The sequence below is a fragment of the Erinaceus europaeus genome, chromosome 3 (genome assembly GCF_950295315.1).
Source record: "Erinaceus europaeus chromosome 3, mEriEur2.1, whole genome shotgun sequence".
In the NCBI taxonomy this organism is placed as follows: Eukaryota; Metazoa; Chordata; class Mammalia; order Eulipotyphla; family Erinaceidae; genus Erinaceus; species Erinaceus europaeus.
Window position 1 is genome coordinate 147,572,209 of NC_080164.1, and position 13,224 is coordinate 147,585,432.

At 39.7% G+C, this 13,224-nt stretch overlaps 1 protein-coding gene across 4 annotated transcripts in view; it reads left to right on the top strand.

Annotated features, from left to right (window-relative positions):
- Nucleotides 1-13,224, top strand: part of CORIN (corin, serine peptidase) — a 258,226-nt gene that overhangs the window by 31,458 nt on the left and 213,544 nt on the right. For 3 of the 4 annotated variants that reach the window (XM_060188101.1, XM_060188100.1, XM_060188099.1), the window contains exon 2: nt 4,639-4,783. The exons of the other annotated variant lie outside the window; for it this stretch is intronic. In XM_060188101.1, the coding sequence (XP_060044084.1) occupies nt 4,639-4,783 (145 nt within the window). The remainder of the gene's footprint in view (nt 1-4,638; nt 4,784-13,224) is intronic. 4 annotated transcript variants of the gene reach the window in all.

The window sequence follows — 13,224 nt, forward strand, 5'->3', positions numbered from 1 at the left end:
GGTTTGCATCATGGTATCGTCTGGAACCTGGTGACTAAAAAAGAGTTAAGATATAAAGCAGAACAAATTATTGACTAATCATGAACCTAAAGGCAAGAATATTGCAGATGAAGATTTGGAGGTCTCTGTTTTGGAAAAAGCTAGTACGTCTATTTTAGGTATATTCCAAGGGGCCCATGGCTTTACTAGTTTTTGCCTGAGTCTGATAGCTAACATGCAGGTGGATCCAAGTTATTGTCTGGGGAGATGGTGTCATATTTGGAAAAAGGACTAGAAAGCTGGATCAGAGAGAGTAGCTCCTAAATATGGGAAAAGTGTATAAATATTGTTAACTTTAAACCCCATAGATTTGATCTGGGACCCATATTCAGCACAGGAGCCTATGTAACCTTTGTATCCCTATAGGTCTGAACTCACTTTCTGTGATCATGGCTAGGAACATTCCAGGCTGCACTAATTTCAGGACCCATCTTTCTTGAGTGGTACATTATGTTGTCCAACCTCCCTTCAGAGAATGGAACAATCCCTACCATTGCTGATCCACATTGAGGGCAAGGTCCTATAGGGGCCCACAAAGGGGTCCATCATGTTGTTCCTGATGGAGTAACCAGTGACAATGGAGAGAAGGATCTGTTAGAAGTTTTGGCCCATCATGTGTGTGTGGGAATCCCAGGACTCCCTGACTAGGGCCCCAGGTGATAGGGTGGCCTGGTAGTGACCAAAGAGTCATTATTCTTCTTCTAGCGTTTGCCCTTCTTCTGTAGCCAGTCAACAGCGTCAGGTTGAGCCTGATGTCTGCTTGTTGCTGGCTTTGAAAGTGACTGGGATCCATGTGGATTCAGTCGGCTAGGAAGGATCGTCAGTTTCCCCAATAAATGGGTACTCACAGGATGCACCACGAGAAGGTCGATCCAATGCATCCCAGAGTCATCATTAAAGTATGCCAGTCTCTTGCCTTTATCCAGCTTTTGCAGTCCTTACTTTGTCTTACAAGGTTAGCTTTGGAGTGATTGAGGGAAATGAAATAGGTAGGTGAGGAGGCTATCTAGGTCTAAGTAGAAACTATTTGATTAGGTACTTTATGGTGTCTGTTTTAGGACTTTCTACTTGCTTGCTGCACTTATTGACTCACTGAAAACTACTGTGTGCTATTGCTTTAAGCTGCATTTTATTTATGCTTTTTATATTTTATTTATTCATTTTCCCTTTTGTTGCCCTTGTTTTTTTATTGTTGTTGTAATTATTATTATGGTTGTTATTGCTGTCGTCGTTGTTGGATAGGACAGAGAGAAATGGAGAGAGGAGGGGAAGACAGAGAGGAGGAGAGAAAGACACCTGAACACCTACTTCAACACTTGTGAGGCGAACCCCTGCAGGTGGGGAGCCGGGGGCTCGAACCAGGATCTTTATGCCAGTCCTTGGCGCTTGGCGCCATGTGTGCATAACCAGCTGTGCTACCACCCAGCCTCCACATTATAGTTTTTTTAACTGATTAGTAGTATTCCATTGAGTATATGTCTCATGACTTTTTTTTTTTGCATTTGTAAGACTCAAATCAGTGATTTTTATTCCATTGCTATAGGTTTCTCCCACCCCTAACTCTATCTAAATATTGCTCATACTTTTCCACAACACATCCTCCCCATATCCAAAATACATTTTCTACTACCAGGTATTTTTGGATAATTCAGGAATGGACTTAGTAAGGTAAATGCCATTATAAACGGATTCATTTTTATAATTATGTAAAAAGAAATGTTTGCTTAGGCGATTTAATTAATTCATCTAGTCAACAGATACTAAATCATTTCTAATTGTTTACAGATGCTGTTCTAGATGTTGGGCATACACTGATGAGAAAAGAGCTCTATTTTCAGATATGTAGAGAAATGCAACTGAGTTAGCATTGCTTCAGTTATGATTAGTTTTTTCAAGAATCAGGATTACATTTGCATTTCTTAATTTATAATTTTATGGGCAGTTATTGGTTCTTGAAGTTATACTGCGTGTTGTACTACTTCATTTTTAATAGCCCTGAAAATTTTCTATCTAATGTGATACATATAATTTTGATATGTTTCCCCTTGTTTTTACTTTTACCTTTGAATCTATTGTGGAGTAAGCATGTATTATACCAACACTTAGTTTGCCACCTGTCAATTTGCCACCTGTATATCAGTTTTCACTTCAGGTCTGAAGAAAGAGATTAAAAGGTAATTTTTTAAAATTTATATTTATAAAAAGGAAACACTGATAAAAACCGTAGGATAAGAGGGGTACAACTCCACACAATTCCCACCACCAGATCTCCGTATCCCATCCCTCCCCTGACAGTTTTCCTATTCTGTATCCCTATGGGAGTATGGACCCAGGATCATTATGGAGTGCAGAAGGTGGAAGGTCTTGCTTCTGTAATTGCTTCCCGGATGAACATGGGCATTGGCAGGTTGATAAAATGTAATTTCTTAGAGAAATTATAGTTTCATTTGGCTATTGTATCACAGTGACTAGATTTAAAAATAGCCATAAATGCAAGTGGGATTAATATTCACTCTTTAGGAACTGTCAAGCTTTTTCTCTGAAGTGTCAATACTAAGCACTTCAGACTTTGTGGGGGCTCTCATGAAACTAAATGCTACTGTCATAGCAGGGAAAACAACCCCAGAAATGACATAATTGAGTGAGTGGAGCTTCCTGGCAATGAGACATTCTGAACAAAAAATAGGCAACAGGCTGGGGCTGTCCAGGGGATGTACTTTGCTGATCCCTGCTGTCTGTGTTTGAAACTATAAAGCATATTATGTTGGAGTGTCCAGTTGGTTGAAAAATAGATCTTATATAACCTAGCAGTGAGTGAGGAGGGGGGTGTGCAGACCCTAGTCACACATTCCCTCTGGATGAGGGCAGTTGTGAGGATAAGACTGCTGTCCTTTAGGAGGCATTTGGACCTTCTGAGCTGAACTTCTATTTTGCTGCAACCTGATGGCAACTGTTTACATTTCTAAGAGTTTTCTGGGCAAACCTGCCAAAACAAGCATCATTATACCCAGTCACATTTTCTGGTTCACTGACTCTTAGCTAAGTCCTGGTCGTAGTCTTAGGAGTGAATTTACCATCCTAAGTATCGATAGGCACATTTGCCTCCTCAGACAGGCAATTTCCACAATTTGTAGCTATGAAAATTTCCTCTCAAAGACACCAAAGATCTTAAAAAAGATATGTAGAGAAGCGAGGAAAGGAGAAAGTTGTCTGGTATTACTCATCTTTTGCATATGTGGTGCCAAGGATCAAACCTGGGCCTCAGGCTTGCAAGTCCTACACTCTGCCTCTAAGCTGTCTCCCTGACTTCACATCTCTTTTCAACTTTATCGTAGACTCCTACTGAAAAAAGTGACTGACCTAAATTATCCATTTATAGTAAATAAATTTCCATAAATTTCTGGCAAGAGATTGAACCAAGAACAATATAAAAATCATATGAAGATAAGAACTTTATCTGAATGTCACAATGGGAGACAGTCAGTGTTTACCTGACCATCATGCAGGCTCATTTCCATCAGTCAGTTTGTCTTTAACTACATGGTCAGTGATATTTAACTATGCTCCTTAGTGCTAGAAATCTAATTCATCCACATTCATGCAGTTTTGGGTTGGGACTGAGACAAACCACAACAAGGTCTGGATAATATCCTGTCTACACCTACTCACCAATAGTTTATCATTGCATTTTAGGCAGTCTTCACTTACAAATCTAGACCAATGTGAGTTCCTGCCATTGTAACTTTGAAAAATATTATCAAATTGACAAAAAAGCAGTATATCAATAAAAGTTTGTAGGTACCTAAAATTATTTGCTTGGTCTTGTATGCAGATACAGTATTATTTGCTTATTGAGTAGCATGACTTGATGATTAACCTTTGCTCATGCCTTACACGCTTTAGTGTTTATTGTTTTATCCACTGTGCTACCTCTCAGATCACAGCTCATGCCTTACAATACACAGAGTAAAATATATTTTTTAATTTTATTTATTTTCCTTTTTGTTGCCCTTGTTGACTTTTTATTGTTGCTGTAGTTACTGTTGTTGTTATTGATGTGGTCGTTGTTAGATAGGACAGAGAGAAATGGAGAGAGGAGGGGAAGATAGGGGGAGAAAAAGATAGACACCTGTACACCTGCTTCACCATCTGTGAAGGGACTCTCCTGCAGGTGGGGAACCGGGGGCTTGAACCGGGATCCTTACTCTGGTCCTTGCGCTTTGCGCCACGTGCGCTTAACCCGCTGTGCTACCGCCCGACTCCCAGAGTAAAATATTTTTTAAAAATCATTTTTATTGAGATAGGGGTTGATGGTATGCAGGGTAGTTGCTGATACATGCTTTTCTCATCTCACTGTGAAAGTTCTCTGCAGAAGACTTTCACCCACAACTGCAGTCCTTTTTCATTATTGTTCAGCAGGACCCCCAGGTTCTATTCACCCTCTTACTCCCTCAGAGTCCTTTACTTTGGTGCAATACACTGAATAAATTTTTTATAGGAATTCTATTGCTCAATATGGACAACTGTCCTCTAAAATTTCATGCCAGGTGTTGAGTTGCTGCCTAATATTTCAATGACTTTTCCCCTCTTTTACTTTAGGTCCTGAGAGCTGACGATAACAACACAGGTGATGGCTATTCTCAGAAACTGGCAACCGTTAGCATACTCCGTTTTCTGTTGTTGTTCCTGATTCCATGCATCTGTGCTCTCATTGTCCTGCTGGTCATATTGCTTTCTTTTGTGGGTGAGTAATGCAATTGCTGAAGAAAAAGCAAGTACAAATTAGAATGAGGTTAATTTGTTAAATCAGCATGATTTATTTCTATGGAGTAATTTCGTAACCTAGACTGTCAACTCAATGAGAGTTATCTGTTGATTGTCATATGCAATTCTTTAGTCTCAGCTGCTATGATAGCACTGCAAGTTATTACTATTAATATTAGTTCATGGACTAATAAATTCAAACCATGAAGTATGAATTCTAGGTAGTAGGTACTTTTAAAAATTTTATTAGTGACTTAATATTGATTTACAAAATTGTGAGATAACAGTGGTAAATTCTACACAGTTCCCACCACCAGTTCTATATCTCCATTCTCTCCATTGGGAGCTACAGCAGTTCTCCTGAGGTTGCAGATATGGGTTAACTATTACTTCTACAACTATCTGTCTATATTTGTATATATTTACTCCTTCTACCCCCATGGTTCTTTCTTCTCTTACTTTCCAAGTCACACCTACATCTATTACTACTTCCAAATGTCTTTCCTTTTTTCCTCTTCTCTCTCTGGGTCATAGTGGAGTTGGAATTCAGAGGCCTGTGGTTATCTTCCCCCTATTCTTTCTCTCCCACTGGGAGTATGGACCAAAATTCTTTATGGGGTGCAAAAGGTGGAAAGTCTGGCTTCTGTAATCGCTTCTCTGATGGACATGGGTGTTGGCAGGTTGATCCATACCCTCAGCTTATTTCTGTCTTTCCCTAGTGGGGTAGGGCTCTCGAGATGTGAGTTTCCTGGATATACTGGTGAGGTTGTCTACACTGGGAAGGCATGATGGGATCATGATAACATCTGCAACTGGGTGGCTGAAAGAGTATAAGAGATAAAGCAGGACAAAATGACTAATGAACAGGGACTAAAAAGTAGAAATAGAGCAGATGAGATTAGGGATCTAAGGATGGAAAGAAGTGAGGAAGTCTAATTTAGGGGGCCTATGACTTCTGTAGTTTTTGCTTGAACTTGATAGCCAACATGGAGTTGGACAATAATATTGTCTGAAAAGACAGTGTCAGAGTTAAAAACAGGGCTAGAACATTGGCTTAGGATGGAGAGTTACTCCCAATCTTGAAGAAAATCTATGAATAAAATTAACTGTTTAGGGACCCGGTCATGGTGCACCAGTGAGCAGGGACCTGGATTTGAGCCCTGGTCCCCACCTGCAGGGGGAAAGCTTTGCAAGTGGTGAAGCTTCAGGTGTCTCTCTGTCTCTCTCTTCCTTTATCTTTCCCTACCCTCTCAATTTCTGGCTATCTATAGCCAATAAATAAAGATAATGAAAAACAGGGGTTGGGTGGTAGTGCAGCACAAGGACCGGCATAAGGATCCTGGTTTGAGCCCTGGCTCCCCACTTGCAGGGGAGTCACTTCACAAGCGGTGAAGCAGGTCTGCAGGTGTCTCCTTTTCTCTTCCCCTCACTGTCTTCCCCTCCTCTCTCAATTTCTCTCTGTCCTATCCAACAATGACGACATCAACAACAACAATAACTGCAACAATAATAAAACAAGGGCAACAAAAGGGAACATAAATAAATAATAAACAAACAAACAAACAAATAAATAAAATTAAATGAACCCTATCCACTTGTCCCAGGACCCATATATTTATATTCAGCACAGGAGCTTGTATGAATTCAGAACCTCTGAATTCCTGTTGGCCTGAGTTCGCACTTCATGGTCATAGCTGGGGACATTCTAGGCTGCACTCCTTCAGGACCAGTGTTCCTTGAGTGGCAGAGTAGGATGACCCAGCTTCCCTTTGGAGAGATTCCCTACCATTGCTACTTTATAGGGAGGATGAATTCCTAGAGTGGCCCACCAGATGGCTTATGCTAATGCTCCTAATGGAAGTGACCAGTGATGGTGGAGAGAGGGATCTATTAGAGTTCTAGGACCATCATATCTCTGTGGGAATCCAAGGATTACCTAACTAGGACCTCAGATGATGGGGTGATTGGTTCATAGGCACTTTGAAAGTCTTTGAGAACTCATAGGTGGTTAAAGTAATCCCCCCCTTTTTTTTTAAAGGCTCTCAACAATTGAGAGGATTACAGCCATATAACACTTTTTTCCCCTATTTTCTTTGTTTCATTGATAAGACAGAGAGAAATTGAGAGAAGAGGGGAAGACAGATAGATTCCTGCAGACCTACTTCACTGCTTATGAAGTGACTCCCCTGCAGGTGGGGAGCTGGGGACTCAAACCGGGATCTTTGAGCTGGTCCTTGTGTTTGGCGCTATGTGCACTTAACCTGGTGCACTCCCACCCATCTCCCATAAAATCTTAATCTTTGTAATACAGTTAATAGACATTCGGGCTAGAGAGCAAACACATGGGTTATATTTGGCAGAAAAATAGCAAGGGCAGAAGTATAACTCCATGAAAGATGAGATGGATTTAAGAAATTGGTGAAAACTTGGCAGTGATGGGGACATGAAGTTAGGTTTACAAAGCTTAAATGATACTGAATCTTGCATGTCACACTTCATTATGTAGGCCATTGGTTTTCAAATTCTATTCCATGAACCAAAGGTTTGAGAAGACTTACTTACAGATTACACAGATGTCCATATTGACTTTCTATTTAAAAATAGATTTAAACACATGCTTTGAATAAATACTACACAGCAATTTTTATCCAAGTGGAGGTCAGTAACCAAGTCGTTTTTACTGACAGATTAATTTATTTGTATTTAGATTCTCCTTTTTCTTTTTGAATTAGCAATGCCCTAGTTTTGGATGGTGAACAGTTTGGGTAGAATTGAACCCAAATTATCATTATTGTTAAATATATGTCACAAGGAATCGGGGTTTTAAATATTGTGTCAGTAAGATAAGACAGTGGAATAAACATCAAGGTAAGGCTGATGTTATTGCCAATGATGCTGTTTTATCATTGATTGGTTTACATCAAATTATACATCTATAATTTATTAAGAAAGTAATTCAGTAAGATAGAGCTCATATGATAGGGGAGATAGCAGAATTACTATGCAAACAGACTCTCATGCCTGAGACTATAAGGTCCTAAGTTCAATCCCCCATACCACCATAACACAGAGCTGAGCAGTGCTCTGGTAAAAAAAAATAAATATATATAAATATATATATATATCATACACACATTTGTAAATATTAGAATCCAAATGAGATTTTTTTGAAAATAATATATATATGCTAAATGTGTCTAAAAGCTACTGTTGTTGGTAGTAGTTTGTCATTAGCGGATCTTTCTAGGCAGGGAGAAATTGGATCATGTTTGCATTTTCCAAAGTCAGTGGACCTGGAGACACTGCTGAAGATTGGATTCATAAAGAAATGAAGGCAGGTTTTCTGCACAGATGACTTCACTAATATGTCCTAGAACCCCACCTCCCCAGACCCTGCCCCACTAGGGAAAGATAGGAACAGGCTGGGGTTATGGATCAACTTATCAATGCCTATATCTAGCAGAGAAGCAATTACAGAAGCCAGACCTCTGACCTTCTGCAACCCATAATGATCCAGGGTCCATACTCCCAGAGGGATAAATAATAGGGAAGGGGGATGGGATATGGCACTCTGGTGGTGGGAATTGTATGGAATTGTACCCTCCTTATCACACAATCTTGTCTATCAGTATTAAATCACTAAAAATAAAAAAAGAAAATATAAATAAGAAAACGCAAAGCAGAACCTGGACTGGGTTTGGTGCATTGCACCAAAGTAAAAGACTCTGGAGTGGCAGGGAGGGTTCAGGTACCGAAACATGATGGCAGAGGAGGACCTAGAAGGGGTTGATTTGTTATGTGAAAAACTGAGAAATGTTACACATGTACAAACTACTGCATTTTACTGTTGACTGTAAACCATAATCTCCCCAGTAAAGAAAAAACAAAAAACAAACAAACTAAACAAAGGCAGGGACTTCTTGTTGTTGAGTCTTGCAAATACTTAATATGTCTTGGCATCAATTAACCCACTTATAGATGTATAATGTGCATATATCTTCTGCTATCTAGTAAGATAGAATTTTTGTTTCAGATTTTTTTTTAACTAATGGGGGTAGGGAGAGAGTCAAAGAGAGTGAGAGAGAAAAAGAAAGACACTAGAACATCATTCAGTTCTGATATATGCATTGTCAGAAATTGAATCTGAGACTTCAAGATGGTCTGAGACATAGGAAATCTTTCTCAAGGGAGTGGGAATTTTTAAGTCAAAGATTTATTTATTATGAGGGAGAGAGAATCAGACAAGGAGGAAAGAGTGAAGGAAGGGGAGAGAGAAGGATCAGAGCACTGACTAACTGGCATATGGTGTTGCAAGGAATTGAACTTGTGGCCTCTGGAGTCTCAAGCTTCTAAGTCCTATTATTTTATTTATTTATTTATTTATTTTTAAAAGGTGACATTAACAAAACCACAGAACAAGAGGGGTACAACTCCACACAGTTGCCACCACCAGATCTCCATATACCATCCCCTCCCCTGATAGCTTTCCTATTCTTTATCCCTCTGGGAGTATGGACCCAAAGTCATTGTGGGATGCAGAAGGTGAAAGTTCTGGCTTCTGTAATTGCTTCCCTGCTGAACATGGTCATTGATTGGTCGGTCCATACTCCTAGCCTGCCTCTCTCTTTCCCTAGTGGGGTTCAGGGGAAGTGTAGTTCCAGGACACATTGGTGGGGTTGTCTGTCCAGGGAAGTCTGGTCGGCATCTTGCTGGCATCTGGAACCTGGTGGCTGAAAAGAGAGTTAACATACAAAGCCAAGCACATTGTTGAACAGTCATGAACCTAAAGGCTGGACTAGTGCAGATGAAGTGGGGGGGGGTACTCACTGCAGACTATTGTGTACTTTTGCTTTCAGGTATATATTTTGCCCTAGTTTATGGATTCGTGTGAACATATGCTCTATCTCACAGGACCTGGTCTATATCTAGGTTTTGGGACTTTGTTAGGAAGTGAACCACCTGGAATGGAATTAGAGAATACTATGAAAGGAAAGGTCTCATCTGAGTAATGAAGCTGAAGGGTTGTCATTCCACACCTGAAGTCTCTAGATACAGCCTGAAGTGAAGCATGCTGAGGTGGTACTCGTTGTGTTGATTATGTTGTGATCGTCGGATGCAATATTATTTGGTATGAGTTGAGAGAAGCATATAGGAAAGTGCACCCCACCCTAAGGTTCCAGGACTGGGGGAAATATAGCCTCTATAGTTGAAATGTGAGGTTCCTGCTGTCTTAGGGCTCAAGAAGACAATAGACAGTTATTGTTATAATCACATTGTTTGGTAATTGAGTTAACTTTGAAAAATTCCTTTGTTAGCATTTGCTGTATAACACTCAACATCACCATAATTTATGTCTGTTGTAAGTCCTATTATCTAAGCTGAGCTATCATCCCAACCCCTGAGGGTGTTAAGCTTCAACTCCATACTGAAGTTAGTGGAGTATAGAAGTGACATGACTTATCTGCTTGAGACTTTTAATTGTGGCTTTGGCACTTGTATGGAGAAAAATTTGAAGACCATAGCCCAACTATGTGGCATGGAGAGAAAGTGGAGAATGTGTTGCAAGAATCCTACAATTGTGATGCTTTGGGGGCATAGTCTGCACTGATTATTGCAAGCTATTGTTCATTACAATGTAATTTTGCCAAAGTTATGGTACAGACAAATTTCAGAGTGCTGCTAATCTTTTCTAAGCCAGACTGTTGAGGGCGGGTATCAAAAGCTCTTCCAGTCATCCCCATCAAAACCAAAATTTCTTTATTCTATTTATAAGCTTATGAAGAATAGCCTTGGGTTACCTTTCTAATTGTATTAACACTATTAAAGGTCTTTGTGTGGCCTTTTAATTTTTTTCTGTCATTCACTAATGAAGAATGGAAAATTATAGTGGTGGAAAGTACAAAAAAGTATGTGACACTCAGATGAAAGGGAACTAACAATTCCCTGGGGTGAATTTAAAACTGTTTTTTTAAAACATAACTCTGCTTTTGAGCACTCTGGATACAGTACTTCTTGCTTAGTTGAATTTCTTTGGCCTACTGTCAATATATTGTATACTAAATCACATGCTATCATGGTTGTTTTATTTTATGAATGTATAGACATGAACTGAAGTCCAAGTGGTGCCTTTGCCATAATATGACAAAGCCTAAGAATTACAAGAGAAATTTTTCATCTATTTATTTATTGCAGTAGAAGTGGGTTCTATATAGAAGTATTGCATGAAACATGTTTATGTGATTCTGTAAGTCACAGGGCAGACATCACAGCAGATGTCTGGGTGTGTTACACGTGTGTGTCATTGTATTCACATATGATGCATTTTTTTGGAAGTAATATCCCAAGGCTTCCAAAGCTAACCTTATCAAAGCAAGTACTGCAAAAGCTGAATAAGGGCAAGAGACTGGCAAAATTTTAACGATGACTCTTAAGTCACTATCAGGCCACCCCATTAGCTGGGGCCCTAGTCGGGAAGTCCTGAGATTCCTAAACAGACATGATGGGCCTAGACCTCGAATAAATCCCTCTCCCCAATATTACCAGTCATCTCTATCAGGAACAACACAATAGACCCCTCTGTGGGCCCCCATAGGACTTTGCCCTCAACTTGGATCAACAACGGTAGAGAATGTTCCATCTTCTGAAAGGAGGATGGACAACATACTCTATGTTCCTCCTGAGGAAGATGGGTCCTGATATAGGGGCAGCTTGGAATGTTCCTACTCATGACCAAAGAATGTGAGCTCAGATCTACAGGATGCAGAGGTCACATAGGCTCTTAAGCTGAATATGGGCCCCAGATCACATCAAATCAATGGGTTTGCAGTTGACAATATTTATACACCTTTCCCATTATTTGGGAGCTACTCTCTTCCCAGATCCAGCTTTCTGGTCCTTTTTCCAGCCATGACACCATCTCCCCAGACAGTAACTTGGATCCACCTGCATATCAGATGTCAGGCTCAGGGGAAAAACAAAAACAAAATAAAACAAACAAATATAGTCACAGGCCCTTTGGAATATAACTAAAATATGCCTACTAGCTATCTATAAAACGGAGAGCCCCCCCCAACTCTTCTTCTGAACTATTCCAGCCTTTAGTTTCATGATTAGTCAACAACTTGTTTGGCTTTATATGTTAATTCTCTTTTTTAGCCACCAGGTTCCAGATGACGCCAACTAGACTCCCCTGGACAGACAACCCCATCAATGTGTTCTGGAGTCCTGCTTCCCCAGAGCCCCATCTCACTAGGGAAAGAGAGAGATAGGCTGGCAGTATGGATCAACCTGTCAATGCCCATGTTCAGCAGGGAAGCAATTATAGAAGCCAGACCTTCTACCTTCTACATCCCATAATGACCCTGGGATACTTCCAGAGGGATAAAGAATAGGAAAGCTCTCAGGGGAGGGGATGAGATACAGAGTTCCGATGGTGGAAATTGTGTGGAGTTGTACCCCTCTTATTCTATGATTTTGTCAATGTTTCCTTTTTATAAAAAAATAGAAAATAGTATCCCAAGGCTATTTCAATTAAGCAAATTATAGTTATAGTTAGGCCACTAAAATGGATATTATGAGAAAGGAGAAATACTTTTAGAACTGTTTATCAGAGAATGCATCAATAGTACTCATCAAGGAAAAAAATAGAGTTCATTCAGAAAGAAGCACAGTATGAGGTAGTGAAAATTCATATTCTTACTATTATAAATTTACTCTAAAAGCTACATGAGCCCTCCTAGACATTTACCTAAAGGACATGAAAACACTAATTCAAAGGGAATATGCACACTTATGTTGCTAGCTGCTTTATTCATGATTGCCTGGGAGTAGAAGCAACCTGAATGCTTATTGAAGGGTTACTAGATAAGAAGTTATACACGTCTTCAATTAAAGCAAAAGATGACATTGTGCCATGAAAGGAAAAATGAATGGAACTGGATTACCCTTAGTGAAGTAAGGGAATGGAATTACCAGGTGGTTTCACTCAGATATGGAAAACAGGGAATTTAAGCGCCTGGACTTGCAAGATAAATAATAAATAAAGGGTGGGGGGAAGCTAAACTGTCTCCAAGATTTTGTGAGAACTATGGTGGTTATTATTGAGTGGGGGAGGGGGGTCACAGAACTTTGGTGGTGGGTGCTGTGTGGAACTATACCTTATAATCCTGTAAACAATTATGAAATCATGCTCACAAAAGCAATTATGGTAAACAGTCTGCTTTTCTTGAACCCAAGAGAAATGTTCCTGGACAAAAGTGGCTTTCCTCTTCAAAAATGCTAGATGAACTGAGATAATTGAGCTTAAATATAGTTTTTCTCTTAGCAAATTTCTTCACAACTTGTGGCTTTTGCAAGAATTTGGAATTATAAGAATCTTAATTCCCTAACTTATAATTTTGTTTTGCTTGAATACTATTTTAA